The following is a 21480-nucleotide window of genomic DNA, read 5'->3' on the forward strand; positions in this document are numbered from 1 at the left end:
ACGAGCCGGCTTCGTCGCTGAGCCAGTAAATTATAAACTAATAACATTAATTTACCATGGAAACCTATTGCAGTAGTAACCCCTGAATTTGTAAAAGAAAATGGATTAAAATTCTTCTTGGTTGCCTAACAGATGTTGTTCCAACAGCTTGGAACTTGTTTAAAAATTAGTTTAATATTTAAAATACGCAAGGTAAATATCCTATCTAGAAAGAAGTATGGAAGTAAAGGATTTTTTATTTTTTTTATTTTTTTTAAATTTTTGGATATTAACTTCAGTTAATAAAACAGCGTTGGGAGAAGAGGTAATGAAGAAGCTGCTTTTGGTCTGTGAGTACCAATTGTGTATTAGAGACTTTGTAGAGAGATGAGAGAAGATACAGAACACTTGTGCTTTTACATCTAGTTGTGATCTCATTTCTCAAGCACTGCATTAGTCATGACTTATTTAAATCCTTTATAGACACTGATAGATTCCTTGTGTTAGAACCAAAGTATATTGTGATAGAGCCAGGGGAATAAACACTTTTCCATTTGCAAATCATGTCTGCAAGCAATTACTCATCTCTGTATAAGCTATGAACCAAATCCTTTCCTCAGTCACACTGACCAATGAGTTCTTCCTAGTTTTGCCCATTACAGTCATAATCCTTGGGGCTGTTACCTAGTATTCAAAGAAGGTAAAAAAAAATTCAATCTAAACCTTCCTGTAGTTTCTGGCTAACATCTCCTTTCTCTGTGCTGTTCATTTCTGTTGGTTGTGGTAGAAGGGGTAGGGCTACAGCAGCGTCTGCTCAGCCAGTTCTGTCTCTCCAGTGTTGCCAAGTGACAAAGCATCTTCCTACGTGCCCCCAGCTGTTAGTGCTTTCTATACAGGACACCCATTAAATCAGATGTGGTTGCAGATACACTTCATTGGTTTGATAGCTAAGTCTTTCCTTTTATAAGTTGGGGGAAAAAAAAAACCCTCAACACTTACTAACATCTTGGTTTTGATTTTAACAGTTGCTGAAGACCCTGCAAAATCACTTACTGATTCATCTCCTGGATTTGGGCATTCTTCACCTCCACTGCAGCCACCTTTAACAAACTCTGTGTCTACAGAAAACAGATTTCACTCCCTCCCTTTTAGCTTGACAAAAACATCAAATACTAATGGTACTATTGGACACAGTCCCCTCTCTTTATCTGTTCAGTCAGTCATTGGTGATGTAAATACTACGGCTAACCAGGAGAGTCCATCAACAGCAGGCCCAGTCGGGAACTCGCATGGTCTTGAAGCAGGTTCCTTGGCTGAAGTTAAAGAAAATCCTCCTTTCTATGGAGTAATCCGCTGGATTGGCCAGCCCCCTGGAGTAAATGAAGTATTAGCTGGACTGGAACTGGTAAATATAAATTGTAGTTCACATTAATATTAATTACGTGTTACTAGTTTTGTTTCCAAGAGTTGGTGTCTGTATACGTTGCGAAAGTAGTCAGTCTGGAGGAGTTTGTCCAAGCGGGTTGCCATGTGATCTCCTTATAACACAGCAAAATTCTTAGATGAGCTCTGACTTTTACCCTAGACCTGACTCTGTTAATAGGCTCTGAGATGTCTTTGTGTCACAATGGGTAATTGAAATTGTAGGACTGGTCACTCACTTTAAAGGAGTGCCCTTTGCTTATGTCATGGAGATTTTAATTGAAAAAATCCAACTGTATTTAAAGGCTCTTTGAAATGCAGATTTATATAAAATGCCTTGGCTGTAAGAGTCTTTACTATCAGTTTTCTGTTTGGTTGGTTTTTGCATACCAGCAAACAGGCAGTGTCAGAGTTATGACTGTCAGAGTCGTAACACTGGTTTTGATGATCGATGGTAGTGATATTGTTGATCTGACAGCCATGTGCTTTATGTGTTCCTGTGGGCCCTTTGTAAATTCACAGTTGCTGCAAATGTGAATTGCTGTTACGTACTGACATTCACTCTGTGGCAGCTGCTGCCAAGGTTGTGTTGGCTATCAGTTAAATTAATGTTTATGCGATTAGGGAGATGAGGTTCTTTATTTTGGGATAATGTTCAATAAAATTTCGGATAAAGCCATGTACAATTATGTAAAACAACAAGCATCTTTAGCAAAGTAGGGGAGAATGTGACTGGAATTTCAGCTGTTACAAAAATCCTGATGCTTGTGGGGTTTTTGGGTGGAGCTCAAGCCACAGTTTGCCAGAGGAGTTCTGAGACTGCATCTTAGGATGCCTTGTGTTCACCTGGGGTCTTGGACTTGCCTGCCATGCATTTCTGCATTAAACCCTAGCAATTGTTAGTAAGTAGACAAGATGCGTTAAATCATGTCATCAAAGATAAGTAATGATAACCTGCTATTTTTCATGCTTGGTTTGTGTGGCCTTTCCTTGATGTACATTTTGGGTGTTCTGAAGTGGGTATTGTGCAGGCCAGAGTCACTCTGGAAGTATTCACACTACCCAATGCTTAGTGATGTTAGCTGAGTTTTAAAAGGTGCTCGGTGGCGCTGGTGTGCTCTTTGTAACTGCAGAAGGAATCGGAGTGACTAGCTAGCTTAGTGAAGTTCCTAATGTTGACTAGGTTTTAATTCTCACTCTCCTCTCCGACCTCCCCCAAGCTGCTTCTTATGGAATTTTTGTTTTGTTTTGGATGGAGTGAGTGGTTAAGCATGAAGAAAAAAAGCGCGACTCTTAATTTCCTCAGTAAATCCAGTTAAAGAACACCTCAGCTGAAGCTTTGTATACTAGAATGTAGAAACATTGTATATCAAGCTTCAGAGTACCTGAAGGGTGATTTATGGCCAGATATTTTATCAAATATCTTTCTGCAGAATTCTAGAAATAAGAAAAATAGTGAAATCTCACTTGAATTTTCAGGAAGATGAATGTGCAGGTTGTACGGACGGAACATTTAAAGGAACTCGATACTTCACTTGTGCTCCAAAGAAAGCTCTTTTTGTTAAACTCAAAAGCTGCAGGCCAGATTCCAGGTTTGCTTCGCTACAGCCTGTTTCCAACCAGATTGAACGCTGCAACTCTCTAGGTACTGAGTTTCTGCTTATTACTTATTTATCAGCTGGGAACTGACCTGGGTTTTGGTTTCATTTATTCCTGCAATATGTTCTTTGTATTGAACATTTGAAAATCTGTACTGGTATTACTTAAATTAGATTAATGAGTAGACGATCAGTCTGTACAGAACATAATGTTTCTATGGATTACTTTTTTATGCTTTAAAACAAGAAAATGTTTGTATATGTAAAGAAATTTCATAAAATTAAGGGATTTTTTTGTTATGCTGCACGTTTTTTACTTTAGAAGTTGTAAAGCAATCTTGCTGAAAATGGTATTTGCAACTCCAGCAATATGTGATTGCATTATCAGAAATAACGACAGTTACTTTTCTATAATGTCAAATTATTTTTTTTCTAATTATGAACATAGAAAAGCATGTATTTTTATGGTGGAAGTTAGTGGTGAAAAACTCAGGGTTTTTTTCTATCTTCAAATATTTTAGATTTCTTGGGTCATGTTGTATTGCCTGGGACAACAGGAAAGAAAGAAGTTTCTGATACTTGTAAGGTGGTGTGAACAGGGCATTTGTGATGATCAGAGAACTTCCTTCCTGCTGGATAAAATTAATTCAGTGCTGCAGGCTTTCTGAAGCACTCTTAATGTGCATTGTCAGTGGAATGTAAGGCCTTGTTCAGTCTCTGGAAGACAGTGAGTCTCAGCTGTAATGAAATGCTATTCTAGTCCAGAGAAGGAATGCTTACACTAAGGCAGCAACTTAGCTGTAAAACATTAATAGGAAAATCTCAAGAGCACTAAAATTTGAGGCTTTAAAGTGTCTTTTGAAAAAAAAAATTTCAGCCTTTGGAGGTTACTTAAGTGAAGTGGTAGAAGAAAACACTCCTCCAAAAATGGAAAAAGAAGGTTTAGAGACAATGATTGGAAAGAAGAAAGGTATCCAGGGTCATTACAACTCCTGTTACTTAGACTCCACCTTGTTCTGGTAAGTTCATAATTTGTATAGTGGCATCACATGCTAGAAATGCAGAGCACGTGATCTTTGTTGTAACGACTGTCTGGCTATTACTGTGCAGCTTACGAAGTTATGCACTGCTATCTTTGACACATTACTACGCTCTTTCGATTTGAACAAGTTCTGCAGCATTCTCTGCATAACGTGAAGTGCTAATCACATGCAAATTGTACTGACCCTTATGTATCTGTACTCTTTTTGGCTGTAAATGGTTGAAGGATGAAAGAGTACACAGGCTGGGGGGTGGAGGGAGGGAGATACCTCTTACAACTTATTTGCAGAATCCTGCCTTGGCAACTGGTTTTGTGTTCTGCTGCAGAAAAGATACTGGGTTGGAGTGGACTTTCACTATTTAGTACAGCTGTGTTGTCCTCTGTCCATAATTATCTCTTTTTGAGTTTGTTGAGTTCTTTAATTCTCCTGTGGCTTTGCTTGGTTTGTCTTATGTTGCTCAGCCATTTGAATGGTTATGTCTTCCAGAATCAAAACAACCTTCCTTTTCTTTTTTTCTTTGTAGCCTGTTTTCTTTTAGCTCTGTTTTGGACACTGTGTTACTTAGACCTAAAGAAAAGAATGATGTAGAATATTACAGTGAGACTCAAGAGCTTTTGCGGACAGAGATTGTGAATCCTCTGAGAATGTAAGTAAAGCCATGAACTGGTCTCTGGTCTAATATAAATTTTATACTAGATCCTACTCTGTATGTGTTGCTACTGCAAACTTGGAAAGTTTGGCCAACTGCTGCTGCCAGTCTATTCTTTTTCTTTTGGAGTATTTTTACTTGTTCTTTCTGGTAAGTTTAATCAGTGCTAACTGGAAATGGTTATTCATTGTTTGATGATGAAATATTTTTACTAGTCTCTATTTGGAAATGCAATCGGCATAAAGCTATCATAAAATGTGTATAGGTGTGAATACAGAAGCACCAATAAATAGAAGTTATGCTTTTTGTTGGCATTTACATGTTTCTAATGCTGCCATTCTTGACAGAAGTATTTGGGTTATCTTATACGGAGTTTCATAATTTGATAGATTTGGTGGGGCTTTAAAAGTTCCATTTTTACATGTCATCTGCAAATGGTCAAAACACACTTATTAAAAGAACTTAACATGAGCTTTGTAATTTCTTAGGCACAAAATGAACAAAGGAAATACGGCAAAAATCTGCATGAAAAGTTATTTGTCTTTAGCTTAACTTTTCTTTTTTTTTAAAACGTGCAGATAATACAGTTGTAGTCCTGAAATTCTGTGAGCTGTAACTGACCAATTTATCATGAAGTTTTACTTTTGATTCCTGGAATAAAACGATGGCTTCTGAACCCTTATTCTTGTAAGGGTGTGTGTACTTTGCCTGCTGTGTATCAGGGTTCTGTGGCATAGGTACTAGGATACACGCCAAGTAGCAAGAATCTCAAATGTCTGAGAAGACTGGAAGTCTTACTTCTACCTTTCTACCATGCTTAAAACTTCCTTTACATTTTTTGTAAAGTTTTAGAGGAAAAGATTGAATGCTCGAAACCTCAGCTTCTTAGGTCAGCAGTACAGTTCTGTATCTCTTTCTCAAATATTGAATTTTTTTTTATTAACAAATTCCACAGTGCTGCTTTTACATGACATTCTGAAATTGCTGCATTAAGCGGTGCAAATTAGAGTGAAAACAAATCAAAAGTAATTGACTGACAAATCAAAAAACAGTTATCCTGGTAAGTTAATGTTTAAAATGAGCTCTTAAAGGTTACGCAGGAACACTGAGCACTGCATTAAATTTATGCTGCACTAAAAAAGCTGGAAGTCAGATTGAATGTGAGGAGTCAATACACAGTTTTGAAGAAATACTGTACACAGTTAAAGAAGGATCTGAGAGCCTGTATTTCAGCATTTAAGAGGGTTTTTTTCTGCTTCTCTGACTTAATCACAAACTAATAGCTTATTAAACCCATTTATCTTAGATATGGATATGTATGTGCTACAAAAATAATGAAACTGAGGAAAATACTTGAAAAAGTTGAGGCTGCATCAGGATTCACTTCAGAGGAAAAAGGTAACTGGGGAGGTTTTCCTTTCTTTGAGATTTGTAAGAATCATAATATGATGGAACTGTAATACCTTGCTATATAATTATACCAGAAAAAAAACACACAAATATTTCTCTGTAGCATTAATATCTCTACCAGAGAATTGAGTGACCATTGGGTGGTAAAAAGGTCTTTTCCTGCTTCCTCGGGTCTGTGAGGAACCCTAGCTGAACAGTTTCTGCCGTAACAGTCTTTCACTGACTGGATTTCTTTTCCGTCCTTCCTGTGCCCATGTGACTGACTCCCTTTTAGCAGTTAGGGGAGATCTAAGGCCTCAGAAACGAAGACTATGATAAGGCTGGGGTCTTTGTCCTCTTTCAAAATGTCACTTCAGTCCCTGAGGAATATATTTCCACTACAATGTTTTATTGTCACAATGGTTATGTAGTATTTTAAGAAATAAACTAGGTAAATCATGTTAGAAAAATCAATTCCCAACCTTTTGGTCTTCTGCTGCAGATAATGATTAATTAGTATTACATTATGTAGCTGTTTCATTTTTGTTTGCGAGAACACTACTTTCTTTGTAAATGCTGAATGCTGAGACCAATATTTATTGCTGTTAGTGGCAGGAAGAGAACTATACCAGAAAGCGCTCCGTGTTGGGGAGAATAGGCCTCTGGGAAGCTGGTGTTGGCTGCGTTCTTGATGAGAGAACTCAGTCTCTAGTTTAGATGAACTTTGTGCTATTGTGTGGTTTTTATGTAAGTGCTGCTGTCACTACTCCTCACTGCTGCTCTGCAGCTTCACTGTTTTCTTTTGAAAGCTTTTATTTCTCCTGAAAAAGTTATGTGGCGCCAAATGATTCCTCTGAAATACAGAGCATCTTTTTGATCTTTACTGGAAAGCTTATTACCCTGTTGAGCCTGTGTCTTTTATTAGGGCTATTTGACACCAAAAGAGTAAACAGATGTTTGTGTCATGAAAATGTTATGATTTGTTATAATCTTACTGCATTGTAAAAATGAACCTTTACTTTTTTCTTATTAAAATTTTGAAAACTTTAGTTTAAAATCAACCTTGAACAATGTATCTGGTTTTGCATGCTAACAAGACTTTTTTTCTCCTTTCTCCCCAGATCCAGAAGAATTTTTGAATATTTTATTTCACCATGTCCTAAGAGTTGAGCCACTGTTGAAAATAAGGTAAATCTTTGTTGAATTTATCTATTTGTGAAGGCTGATGAGGAGAGTGTATCTGCTGCCTTTCAAATTGGAATAGCTCTTGGAGCACCTTTGATGCTGTGGTTCATATTTCTAATAAGATTCAATATAATAAAGATACATTGACAAATTTGACGCTATTTCCTACCTTTTTTGGTAGATGGATGGGTTCTGCCCCACTGGTCTCTTGTTGCAAAAGCTCACAAACACGGTTTCGTGCGACATGGACAAACATCCCCTGCCCTAGTGGTGTCTGCTTGAGAGCCGTTCTGTCTTCCTGTTAGTTACGCTGGAGACGGGCTGCTGTGAGAGGACCCTACAGCACTGCTGAATGTGGCCCGCAGCTCACAGCTGCTTATTTCTGGGACAAGCTGCAGAGATTGCTGAATCGGTGTTTAACATGGAAACTGATTTGCGTTTCTTCTTTAAGGCTAATGGAAATATTTCAGTCGTTTGTCTTGATCAAGTTTGGCTTCTCTTACTTTATCAAAATAACAGATACTGGCATTATGTATGTCTTCATTCTTGACTGTAGCACTACAAGGATTCAGGTGTCATAACTGAGTCTAACAGAGGTAGGGATTGTAGCCCGCTGCTGTCATTCTGCTAGCTGGCACCTGATGTTCTCCGGTTCCTTGCCGCACTCTGTGGCAGCAGCAGTGTTGCAAGGCATTTCCCATAGTTTTTCAGTTCTTTTCTCATTGCAGGAGTTGTATTAGTTTCTATGCTGCTTTAGTTCAGTGGTGTGCGAGGTAAGTGCCCACTATCTGTTGCGCTGTGCAGAGATGCGGGAGTTAGGAGCCCGTACCTAGAGCATCTGTGTGCGGTGCGCTGTAGTTCACTGCGTAGGTGCCACTGAGTACGCCCAGGCTATCTTCTGTGGTTGTTCTGTAGATCAAGGCATATCATGAATTTGGAACTGTGTTCCTGCTTCTCCCTAGACAAAGGTCTATGTTTGTTAGGTTAAAAACAAAAACCTAAAACACAGTAACTAGTAACTTCAAGCCTGTACTGGGGCTGTATAGAAAAGTGTTTAGAGAATAGCTTGCCATCTTAAGACCCTCACAGTTGTTGTTACTGTCTCTCTTCAGTTCTATGAAATACAATGTGCTGAGAAACCCCTGTGGCTAATGTATTATTCTGGTGAAATAGCTGGGGTACAATACTATAATTATAATAATAGCATTTATTATTATAATTAGAATAACAGATGTTCATGTGAGAAGGTATTTCTAGTTTTTGGTAGTTAACAGGTGTGCTGCTGTGGCAGAAGTCACAGCTGAAAGGAGTAAAATAAAAGAAGATGCTTCTTATTCCACTTGTATGTTTCTGTGCTGCCTTCCGCATTTCTTTAATCCCTCTTCTGTAACACTTGGCCTTCAAGGTTTTTGTCGTGTCTGTGCCATACAGAGAACAGAACTTACGTTCCACCACTCAGCTTTTAGCACTGAAGTTGGTGTGTTCTGTGCATGTACCTTAACTCTTTAAGAAGTCTCCTTTCTTCTTAGAAAGAAGGGTTGTGTTAAGGATAGTAACTTTGAGCATCATTCTCTTAGAATCCTCTCAAAACTCGAGTACTCTAAAAAGCAATGTTGTCTTAAGTGCTGGGTGGGATGGGAGGGGGTTACTATGTATAGCAGATTTGATGAAAGTTCCCAGGAATTTTGACACTGGGATGAAACAACTCCTACCTAACTTTTTTCTTTTGCTATTGGAGGCCAGATACTCCTGTATGCTTTTTCTCCATGATAGCAAAATCCAATTCTTCAATGTGAGCACAGTCTGCTATATCCTTTCTCATGTCCTTCCAGAGTAGGTTGTTACTCAGCTGAAGCTCTCTTCCCAAATATCTCAGATTTATGTTTATGTAACAGAAATACTACCTGAAAACATCAGTACTTAATTTTTACTTTGTGTTGAAACATCTGACCTCAAAACTTACTTAAATTGGTAGCTTGATCCTTTGGCCCTCTCCCTATCCATATAAAAATATGTTGTGGTTTTGTGGTTCTTGTTTTTTTGCTTTTGGGGTGGGGTGGGGGGGTGGAGGGTGTTTTGTAGTGTGTGCTTGCTTGTTTGGTGGGGTTTTTTGCTTTGCTTTGCGCTTTTTTTTTGTTTGTTTTGTTATGGGTTTTTTTTGTGAGGATGAGGAAGTTTATCCAGCCTGCTATGGCTAGCATTGGCAGTCAGTGTAGTAGCTGCCGCCTTAATGTTTGCCTCGGTGTGGGAGGCTGCTTAACAGTTGGACCTGGACAGCCCTTGAATTGGGATTATCCCTTTGGAGAGTTCTCTGTTAACTGTCCAGCAGCACTGGCCATCCACACGAGGCTCCTACTGTAGGAAGCAGGGTGGCTATCTCCCTGATTATAAAAGGAAATGTTTCATTAAACCCAGTCACTTTTTTTTTAACTCCTTACTGGGAATATCATACAGAAGAGAATTGTTGTTGTTCCTTTTGATGTTTTATTACTGAAACTTAATTACTTGTCTTTCCAATGAAAGCTGCTTTAGTGCATTGGAGTTTTTGGTGCATATGCTTAGGAAGTATTTCTCAGTTGGTAGTTCAGTAATGCATAGGCATATGTTTTTAAAACATACTCTGAAACTTAAACTGCTTTTGTTTCTTAAATAAGTTTGTAAGTTTTTCTAAAATCAGTCCACACTTAATACTTGATTGCTTGTCATCTAAGGAATTTTGTTGTTGTTTCTCTTTGGGGTTTTTTGTTGTTTTGTTTTGGTTTTTTAAAGCAGAATATATTTCATTGCAGACAGGATGTTGTATAGACTATTTTCTGGTAGATGTTTTTTTCCTAGTAAAATGCAGTCATTGTTACAGTAGAGCTTCCGAAACTGTGTTTTTAAATCTGTTTTTAGATCAGCAGGTCAGAAAGTACAAGACTGTTACTTCTATCAAATTTTTATGGACAAAAATGAGAAAGTTGGAGTCCCAACAATTCAGCAGTTATTAGAGTGGTCATTCATCAACAGCAACTTGAAGTTTGCAGAGGTTGGTGACAGCTGTTGCTTTGTTACAAGCGATAATGCCTAGACATTTGCTCATTCAGCAATGGGACAAAAGTAGGACTTGGGGTGAAAACAAAATGTGGACATGTTGGAAATGGGAGTACTAGGTCACTGGTACAGGTTGCCTACATGACAAAAATATTTTATGGTTGACTTAATGACGTGTATCCTTTGGCTGAACAGGCCAAAGTAATTTAGGTAAAGAATTACTAAAAGAAAACTTCTTAGTTACTGCCAGTAAGTTGTCTTAAGGACTAGCATTTTGAGATACCTCGGTTTGTAAAAACCTTTACAAAGGGAAGCTTTTTTTCCTCCCTACGTCCCCGGACAGCAGTGTGTAGTCCAGTATGTTTAATATTGTACTTGAGCATGGCTGGGACTTACGACATTTGACAATGATTTAGATGCCACTTTCCTGGGTTTTTTAGCTGTAGTTTCTCTCAAAGAATTTTGGTTTGCTTACCATCTTGCTAATTTTGAAGTCAATGGGCTGTAAGTTTAAATAACATGAAGATACTTATAGCATTAGAAGTATGCCTCTAAATTTAGATAATTGTCTCAAGCTCATTACATTATATTCTGCCATTTTACCTAGGCACCCTCTTGCCTGATTATCCAGATGCCTCGGTTTGGAAAAGACTTCAAAATGTTCAACAAAATTTTTCCATCCTTGGAATTAAATATAACAGACTTACTTGAAGATAGTAAGTATGCAACATTGCGTTTTGTAATAAAAGAGAGTTGTTGAGAGTGACTAACAGTGGCAGTAAGTACTCCTGGTAGTTCTGGGCTCTGTTGTTGTTGTTTTGACTAAATACTTAACAAGGTAGTGTGAGATGCTCAGGCTGAGGAGGAAGAAAAGTTTACTGGGTAGAATACTTTTTTCCTCTCATGTTATACTCTATATATTCTTCTGAATTGTAGCTTTTAACTTGCTTGATTTTGTTTATTGAATTCTTGAGTATCTGTACAACTAAACTTCTTATTTCAAGACAGTGTTGTTAAAATGGAGTTATTAGCAGCAAAATTCATTAATATGGCAGGTAGGAAATCTTAAAAGCTAAGCGTTGCACCGAGATTGATTAACAGGTATTTATGTTGACCACGTTTCATTAGTCTTCATCAGTTTGTGGTGCTTGTTTCTAAGCTTTTTGTCATTAGTTTATCAAACCAGAAGACGAGAACCTGAGATTAGGATGTAAATTTGCAGCATGTAGTAATGGTGCATTTTTCAACTGTACATTTTTTGTGACCTAAATTTCTGACATTTGTCATCCACTGAATTTTTCATTGCATTACCTAAGAAAAGACACCGGGTTTAAAATTTGAAATAAGAACTAATAAAACTGCTAAAATCTCTCTCTGAAACTGACATGGCGTTTTCTTTCACTGTCATGGCCATCAGCTTATGCTATTTTTTCTTTATGTTTCTGGTGTTGACAGTCATGGGGCCTAAGCTAGCTGTACCAATATGATGGGAGAGAGCTAACTCAATTTAAAAGCCTGGTTTTACTTGTTCATGCAATTGATAAAACTTAATTTTTATCGTCTTCTGTTTTGCAACTTAGCACTCTAAAACTCTCTTATTCCACGTTATGTCAAAGGGATGCAGTTAAATACAGTGGTACATTTCTGCTTTGCTTGGCAATCTGGGTTTAACTTTTTTAATGTAGTGGTTTTCCCCATTTTAAATAGTAATCCTCTCTCCTTTCCATACCCCTCACAGTAAAAAACCAAAAAAGCCTCCCCAAATAGGAGACTAATATCTTCTTTAAAAATGCAGCTCCCAGGCAGTGCCGTATATGTGGAGGGCTTGCTATGTATGAGTGCAGAGAATGTTATGAAGATACTGATATTTCTGCTGGGAAAATCAAGCAGTTCTGCAAAACCTGCAATACACAAGTAAGTTGTTGTCTTTGTTGTTTGGGGTGGGTTGACCCTGGCTGGATGCCAGGTGCCATTGAAGCTGCTCTATCACTCTTCTCAGCTGGACAGGGGAAAGAAAATACATTGAAAGGCTCGTGGGTCGAGATAAGGACAGGGAGAGATCACACGCCAATTACTGTCACAGGCAAAACAGATTCGACTCAGGGAAATCAGTTTAATTTATTACCAATCAAATCAGAGTAGGGTAATGAGAGAATAAAACCTGAAGCTTAAAAGACCTTCCCCCCACCCCTCCCATCTTCTCCAGATTAACTTTACTCCCCATTTTCTCTACCTCCTCCGCCTCAGCAGTGCAGGGGGATGGGGAATGGGGGTTGGGGTCAGTTCATCACACGCTGTCTCTGCTGTTCCTTCCTCCTCAGGGGGAGGATTCCTCACACTCCTCCCTTGCTCCAGCCCGGGGTCCCTCCACAACAGTCCTCCAACATGAGACCTTGCCACAGGCTGCAGTTCTTCACAAACTGCTCCAACATGGGTCCATCCTTTCCATGGGGTGCAGTCCTGGGGCCTGCTCCAGCGAGGGCTTCCCATGGGGTCACAGTCTCCTTTGGGCATCCCCCTGCTCCAGCGTGGGGTCCTCCCTGGGCTGCAGGTGGAGATCTGCTCCCCCGTGGGCCTCCCTGGGCTGCAGGTAGAGTTCTGCTTCCCCACGGGCCTCCCTGGGCTACAGGGAGACAGCCTGCCTCACCATGGTCTTCATCATGGGCTGCAGGGAAATCTCTGTTCCTCCCCCTCCTTCTTCCCTGACCTTGGTGTCTGCAGGGCTGCTCCTCTCACTCCTCTCTCTGGCTGCAATTGTGCAGGTTTGCTTGGGGTTTCCCCCCCCCCCCCCCCTCAAACAGTTGGACATAGGGGAAGCTTCTGGCAGCTTCTCACAGAAGCCGCCCCTGTAGGCACCCTGCTACCAAAACCTTGCCATGCAAACCCAATACATTGTTCTGCTTGGGCTTAGCCCAAATGGTATGCGCTGTAATAATTGACAGAAAGGCATAAGAGTGTAGTGAGACTTTCTCACCAGCACAGTGTAACCGCACCCACCAAGTGAAGTGTAACCTTCGGTGACAGTTCAGGAATTCCTCTTGAGACTGCAATGTACTCATCAGGGGTTTCTTACTAAAAACATGGCAACTGCCAAATCCAGGACTGAATACAGTGCCCCACTGTTGTAATTGTAGACAGCTTGGAATCTGTTTCCTGTCGCCTGCTTTAAATCCTGATTTTACATACATGCTACCTTGTTTGAATTGATAAATTCATGACATAGAACCGTTTAATTTTGAGAGCTGTTTGGTAACTTGCATGAAGCTGTCATAGTCACTGCTTGTTGAAGTCATAGTCACTTGCACACTTGAAGTCTAGCATAGTAGAAAATTGTTGCACTAAATCTGACCTCCCTTCTACAGATTTGAATTTTCTGGGTGCTATTGAACGACACTGGTGGGGAAAAATAGAAGAAACGTTTAGTCTGCTACTGTTACTGAAGTTCCTTCTCTAATGCCAGTAATCTTCAGTTCAGCAGTAATGTTCTCTTTAGCTTTGTCTGCCACTGAAGAAAATAATCTTGGGTGTTTTTCCTCTTCTGAAATATCACTTCAATTGTAGGTTCATCTTCATCCCAAGAGACAGAGTCATAAATTCAATCCATTGTCACTACCAAAAGATCTGCCAGACTGGGATTGGCGACATGGCTGCATCCCGTACCAGAAGATGGAGTTGTTTGCTGTCCTCTGCATAGAAACGAGCCACTACGTAGCTTTTGTTAAATACGGGAGGGATGACTCCGCCTGGCTTTTCTTTGATAGCATGGCAGATCGCGATGGTAGAACTTTTATTTATTCTTATTGATTTTCTCTTAATTTTTTTACATGTATTACTATCTTAAATTTCAGTGCCTATTTCTTAACATTTTTGGGGTTATTAATGTCGGTTTGACTTGAAGTACTTGATGCGGGGACACTAATCTTGACCCAGCCTTACCTCAGTGCATTGATTTCATAGCAGCCACTGATTTGCATAATCCAAATTTCAGCCAGATTGGCTGCCTTAGTAAGTAGTACAGAAGTAACTGCAGAAGCTTTCTAGCAGGACACCTTGTACATTTTTCTATACTTTGCAAGTTTGGGAGAGAGAATTAATTTTAAATAATCAACTGCAGGAATGTGTTATTTCAGTCTATATTTAAGTGGATGTACACAATTATCAGATAGTATGCAAATATTTTTATTGGTTTTGCTTAAATGACTTAGTGTAGGTGTCTTCAGAATAAAAGAAATAGTTACATGTTACAACATCTCTGCTGTTCCTTTGAATCTCTTTAGAGTTCTCAGTGGAAAACTGTTACCTGTAATAATACGGATGTCAGTAAAACAAGTGTTCTCTTAGATACTGCTGCATTAAATAGTGTTTAAATAGGGACTCTCTTCAGTTCTGGTGCCTCAGTAAAACAGTAAGAGAGGCAAGTGTCATACTCATAGTAACAGTTCTTCACGTGAAGAGTTCTTGAACCCCTCAGTTACAGTGTGATTTGGGGGTGAGGGGAGAAGAATCTTGCCTCCTGTTGAGCTTGAAACTGCTACACGGTTAAAGTCTTAAGCAACCAGAAGGCAATCGAGCTTTGTTTCAGAGTGCTTGAAATGTGTATGGCTGAAGTCTACTTATTTCAGGAATGTAGATCACAAGATCCTCACTGGATGTATCTCCTGCTGATCTCAGGGGTTTTTGTATCACAAATATTTTTATTCAGCTGGTGCTATAAGCTAAAAATGTCTGCTGGGGAACAGCATCATGGATGTCCATACTTGTGGTGTTTGAGTTTGCTCATTCTTACATGGAAAACGGCCAGGGTCAAACTTTGCCTTGGTCTTGGGAGGCAGGTGCAGACTGTCACAGTTTAGAATTCATCAACCATTACCAGCTGTCATGTTATCAACAAATTCAGTAGCATTTGCGGTGGAGTACCTATTCAGGTCACTCTCCCAAAGTCATACAGAATCTTTAGTGTTAACGAAACCCCGAAGTTCTCATTCTGGTGGGGTTTTTGTGTGGTGTTTGTGTGGGTATTTGTTTGTTAGTAATACAGAATATTCTGGCACTAATTGCAGCTTTTATTGAATAACACGCTTTTCATGTAGGTTTATCCTGCAGCAGTCCAGAATGGCATATTTAGGTTTTCTTTGAAGGCATTTTCAAGAACTGGTGATGCTATCATAATTAAAGCACATTATAAAGAGTAACTATAGGTAGATGCTAACCTAATCTGTTTCTCTCTCTTTCCTTGTGGTTAAAAGGAGGTCAGAATGGCTTCAACATTCCACAAGTTACCCCATGTCCAGAAGTTGGCGAATACCTGAAGATGTCTCTAGAAGAGCTACACTCACTGGATTCCAGAAAAATTCAAGGTTGTGCACGAAGACTGCTTTGTGATGCTTACATGTGCATGTATCAAAGTCCAACGATGAGTTTATACAAATGAACAACTGTCCTCTGGAAAACTGAAGAAATGGTACAGAGTTACCTACTGTTGCATTTGCTGCATTTTTTGGTTAGTTATAATGCAACCATTGCTGGCAATGGATGCGATGACAGGGAAGAAGTTGACTCTGAGAGGAAAAGGATTACTGTTCCAAAAACTACATGTGGAGTTCTGTAATTGAAGTATTTAAGCATTTTGCACTCTGGGAAGTGTGCTTGTGTGTGTGTTTGTTTTATAAACAAAGTCTAAGTGAAGTTACTAAAACTTAAAGCTTTAAGTGCATTGATTATACACGGGCTTTTTTGAAATGTTAAAGGTGGAATTATATCAGGAGAAACCTCCTTACTCCGTTGAGAATGTAAAGATACACAGTGTTCTTGCTCGGTGCATTTCTGTGGACGAAGGATGATGATTCTCTTGCGTTCCTCTATCTTCCACACCCAACACTTCTCCCCACCCTCGATCTTTTTAGCACCATAGATTGTTTTGAAGAGAGAGTAACTTCAGTTTCAGGAAGGTAAACATTAGACTGTTCATTGCATGTTAATTCTGTTCTGTTATCTGTCTACTACATTCTTTTCAGTTCACACATTTGCATCTTCAGAAAATTAACATTAATTGAAAAGGTCTGAATTCCCATCTTGTGACAATCAAGCACACAGATTTGCTATCTGTTAACTTGTGATTTTGGGAGGGGAAGGAGAGGACGAGAAGAGGGTATTAAGGGGAAGCATAATTGCCGTAATAGAACATTAGCAATGAAAGTTAACAGATGTCTCTTTCTAAGTGTCTATTTTAAAAGAAACAGACCAGTCTGGAGCAGAACAGCAACTATATACAAATTATTGGAGGACAAAACAATAAAATAATGGATTGCCTCAGGGAATGTTAGTGAAGTGGATTCTACTCCTTGGTAAAACAAAACTGACTTTTCTACAGTACATTAAGCTACTGCCTGGGAATATGTTATACATCCAACTCTTCATTTCAAGATTACTAATGAATATTAGAAGTCTCTGCCTGGAAAGATGAAACTATACATAAAAGTAGATCAGAGTTTTACTGTATACCAAGTACCCAGTGAAAACTAACTTGAAAAGCTACAAACCCTGTGTTGATGTAAAAATACTATACTTTGAAGTCTGGTTCCTGTTTGCAATGAAATACTGTTGTTTTAGTTGCTTTTTAGCTACTTCTGTCTACATGGACTAGCAAACATGCAAATATATATATATATACAGTAAAATCTGGTTGTACAAATTGCATATAGATGAGCTGTACATTTTCAACTCGTAAGATGTTTTATATGAAAAACTTCCTTGTTGGGATCAAGTCTATAGAAGGAGAGGTCACAAAATGTGACAGAGAAAAAGCCACTTTGAAAAAGCCACTGTTTTAGAGACAATAGAGACTGATCCCATATTGTAGAAAATGTGGTTACTTTGTTGTTCTTGGAAAACCTAAAATCTTTCTTTGGGACGCACTCTAACACAGAACAGTACTAGAGAGAGATTGGGAAATTATGCTTGAAGGCCTCCTCTGTCTAAAGCACAGGGTGCTGAGAGAGTTCATCTATTCCATTAGCTGCTGCATGAAGTGTGCTCTTAATTTTTCACTCTCAAGAGCAAGAAAATCATTAAAAGGGCCACTGTTGCTTTTGCCTCTAATAGTCTCTGGGCTTCCATGTTCCCTTGCCTTGTTTATCTGGTCTGTGCTCCTTGGCACAGCTCTTTCTTTTCTTAAACTAGTTTTAGTACTACTGGAGCTCTTGGAAAAAAACCTTCTCTGTTTCTTTAGTTTCAGTGCTATTATGAGCTCTTGAATTATTTCTCTCCTGAAAAATTTCAGCGAGGCTTTGAGTGATGGATTCCATAACCATCCTATCAAGGGCTGGGTTAGTCTATTGGCTTGGCCTTGGCTGCATACCAGCCTGCTCTGGGGCAGCTGCAGGCGCTCAGGTGTGTTAATAAAGATGCCATCAAAGCATCTCATAGGCAATACAAGGTAAAAAGACTAGTTGTGGGTCTTCGCTAGGCAGCTGGTATTTATTAAAATGGGCTTCAGAACACTGACATAATTGGAGCAGAAGGTATGAGACCCCACCCTTGGCTGCGTATTGAAGAGAAAGTCTGGCCACAGCTTCCAGGTACTGCAAGTGATGTGTTTAAATACAGCTGTTTGCAAAGCAAAGGCAAGAAGGGGCTTGCAAAAAAAAAAAAAGGCAGTGATAATACAACAGAGCGACACCTCGCTCTGCAGCATTTGGGAGCTTTGCTCCCTGGCCCCACCGTGACTCAACCCAAAAGCAGTTGCAGGAGGTGCCCCCTTCTGAACAAGGTGCAAACATGAAGGCTTTACAAAACAAGCAAGCCCAAACCTGTGTGCCAATGAGAGCCATTTGAAGGTCTGGGTTCTTTCTCTTCCCTAGCCCTAGATTCATTTTGTAGTTTTCCCAATACATCATCACACACCTGCCACTTGTGTCAGCTTTCTCCCGCCCCCTTCCCTTTGCATATATTACATCTACCTAAAGTTGTTACCTTGCCTCTTCCTGCCTGAACGCGGAGAACAGCCGTGGAACTGCTATGGCCAGAGGGGACGTGGACCTGGCAATGGGAGTACAGTTTTCTAGATGAACATGCCTGTAGCAAACTAGCCGCTCTTTTTTCCACAAGTGCAAATATCCAAGAATCCCATGTTTTCAGGATGCAGAGTCTATCTGCAGAAGTGAGTAGCAATAGCTGGGTGTACATGAACTGCTTGGCTTCTTGCCGCCAATCTTCTGGCCTTTGGCTGGAAATGGAAAAGAAGTGTGACCATGTAGAGAGCATACAGGAACACTGAGGGAGTTTAAATGCATTATTGTGACCACATCTTGACAACAAATACTGTGTTTCAAAGTGCAGACAGTACTTTACAGCCAGCATTTTGTACTCCTTTCTATTTTGCAAAACTACATACTTTTGCAAGCAGTATGTGATTACATGGTTTGTGTATTGCTTATCAGTTAAGAGGACAGAGATGTCTTCCATAGCTTTAAAAAAAAAAAAAAAAAAAAAAAAAAGTTGGTTTTGAGAATTGAGTGAATCTCTTTAACCCAAAACAAAGTATTGCTTTATGGTGTATTGCATTGGATTGGAGATAATCTGGCAATGTAAATGAGATGTTACGGAAACTTACCCTGGGTTTTATGGCCTTTCTCGGAAAGGAGTATACAGACAGAAAGTGGTTTCACTGTGAAAAGAAAATTGTAAAATAACTTACATACAAAGGTGAGAAATGCCTTCAGCCTATATTGTAGGGGGATGGAGTAAGCTATTTTTGTAGCCCAGCCTGCATTTTAAAGCATCTTCTGCTGTTAAATGCAATGCCCAAAGATGCCACTGACTAAGCACCCAGCTGCTGCGTGTTTAATGCTTTTGGGAACTGCCTAATCAGTTCTCTCTTTTTTAATACGGTGAATGTACTTAGATGATGATTGCTTCATGGTTCGGCGCATAAGTATTGCTGACAACGGCCTTAACCTGTGAGTGGGAAACCACATAGAAAATATGATTTCTGACAGCTTGTAAAAATGTAAAGTTTCATAATACATAAACTTTCATAATTGGGGAGGAAAAAACCTGCATCCCCCCATACAACTCTCAGCCCCTACTCTGCTAACCATTATTGGAACTAGGGGCTCAAGTCAATAGAAAATTAAACAAATTATTGCACCACTAAATGCTTGTCTGTTTTGAACATAGAGGGTAAAGAAAGCGGCAAGGTATTAGTTAAAGGTGATGCCTTACACATTACTAAAACAAACCAACCAAACAAAGCAGCCCCAAACCCACAGTAAGCTCCATCAGAGTGCTCATCTTTTGGTGTGGGAGATAATTGGAGGGAAAAAATAATGTATGTTCAGTAAAGGTCTTCTAATAGCTGTGATACTGATGCTGTGCGCTTGAAAAAAAAGTAGTACTGTGCTTTCCTAACCAGGCTGTGAGATTCCATTTTATGCAAGTACTCTGTGTAACAGGAATTACTCATAATCATAAATGGTTCATTTCAATGCACTTACTTTTCTTGTGCACTTTATACTCCACTGAACTGGGTCACCACCATCCCTAACGATAGCCTATGTAATGCAATGCTAAGGCACAACATGCTGCAAACTGGAATTTTACGGTTTCAGAACCGAGTTGGTGTAAAAAAAAAAAAAACCAGCTTGAAAGCTTTGTGTATTTTTACCACTGTAACAAAGCATGTTTTTCCTCTGTTCTCGATGTTTTGCTAAATAAACATCCTATGGTTTGTGCACAAATAGTCTCTTAAACTTACAAAGGCTGTCTTCAAGAAAGAATGAGTTAGGGAAACAAATCGCTGCATCAGGTTGCCCTCAACTAGCCTTAACTTTTGTGGTTTGGTGGGTTGGTTTTTTTTCCCCCCAATGGTAGAGCAGAATTAGCTGTTGCTGGAAAGGAATGTACCACGTGCTCTTTCTGCATTAATATTAATTAAAACTATTATTCTTATGGCTCTATTCATTTCTTTGGGGGCTTGGAGGTTTGGGAGTGTCACAAACAATAATAAGTACAGTATCAAATGAGCTTGGTTTGGGTACTTAGTGATGGATTGCTTTTTACATAGTTTTTGATAGTCTCGCAATGTCAGTGTTTCTAGGAAAGTTAGGAATTACAATATTGTATCATCAAACCAGCTTGAAGTATACTGCTTGTGTCTTACCAGTTACTGCTTGATACTATCATGGGAAAAAAAAAACCAAAACACTGAAAAGCTGGTATAGTGAACTGTAGTTTGCCTGTGGGGAAAAATTAAAGTTATTTTTAAATGCTTACTGCATTACCTTACCGACCCTGGATGAGCAGCTCCTGCTGGGATCATCCTGTAGCCTCAGTGCTGCTTCCAGAGCTACCATGCCAAGTTTGCAGGCCTCATCTAGAAAATGTCTGCTAGCCAGTATTCGATTTCATTTTTAATTCTAATAATATCAATAACAATGAAAAAATCCCACCTGGGACTTCCTACCTATAAAATAATGCTGTCAATGTAAGGATTTTTAAGATCTTTATTTCATTGCAAAGACTTAAACACTTGCAGAAGGCAGTTTCAGGCATTGTATTACCTACTTCTGAAGTGTTGGGTTTTGTTTTAAACTGAGTTTTTAATTTGCAATAAGATGATTATATGACTTCTTAAAAGCTAAAGCTGAGCCCTCCTGTGAGTCACTGGGGAAGGGTGCGCAGGACGTCGCCCCCAGCGGTTTCATAGCAGTGGCAGCAGGGCGGGGCTGGGCTGGGCTGGGCTGAGCCGAGCTCAGCCGAGCTGGGCTGAGCAGGGCTGAGCAGCTGCTGCTGGCGTCTCCCTGTATTTCGAGTATTCGGTCACAAGAGGGCACTGCCCGTACCAGCTGGAAACTTCGTGCCTGTTCCCAACCCACGGCTTTTAAACCCGAAGATTGATGCTCGTATGTGTCTGTACAGCAGGGCAAAGCTCCCATGATGGAAAGCTGGACCCGAATGAAACCACTGCTTGAGTGGCTAAAGCGGATACTACCGGGAGGTGTAAAATACCTAGGAGATACTGGGGCGCTGCTAGAGCTTGGTGGAAGCTAATGAAAACTGTAAACCAACTTGAATGCAGTAGTAATTTTTCAAACCAAAAACTTTCATGCAAAACAAAATGTCATAGAAAAAAAGCACCCTGGAGTCACGATCTTCAGTCGCTTCATAAGGCGCAGGCCCAGCC

At 39.6% G+C, this 21480-nt stretch overlaps 1 protein-coding gene across 1 annotated transcript in view; it reads left to right on the forward strand.

Annotated features, from left to right (window-relative positions):
* Positions 1–18793, forward strand: part of CYLD (CYLD lysine 63 deubiquitinase) — a 25331-nt gene extending 6538 nt beyond the window's left edge. Inside the window, 11 exon segments of the mRNA XM_035893139.1 lie at positions 1005–1384; positions 2881–3046; positions 3877–4018; positions 4566–4688; positions 5998–6089; positions 7202–7268; positions 10161–10293; positions 10906–11014; positions 12094–12212; positions 13860–14076; positions 15545–18793. Coding sequence (XP_035749032.1) covers positions 1005–1384; positions 2881–3046; positions 3877–4018; positions 4566–4688; positions 5998–6089; positions 7202–7268; positions 10161–10293; positions 10906–11014; positions 12094–12212; positions 13860–14076; positions 15545–15729 — 1733 coding nt within the window. The 3' untranslated portion in view covers positions 15730–18793.
* Positions 18794–21480: the final 2687 nt, after the last annotated feature.

This window comes from Egretta garzetta, unplaced genomic scaffold (genome assembly GCF_000687185.1).
Source record: "Egretta garzetta isolate BGI_Z169 unplaced genomic scaffold, ASM68718v1 scaffold314, whole genome shotgun sequence".
Taxonomy (NCBI): Eukaryota; Metazoa; Chordata; class Aves; order Pelecaniformes; family Ardeidae; genus Egretta; species Egretta garzetta.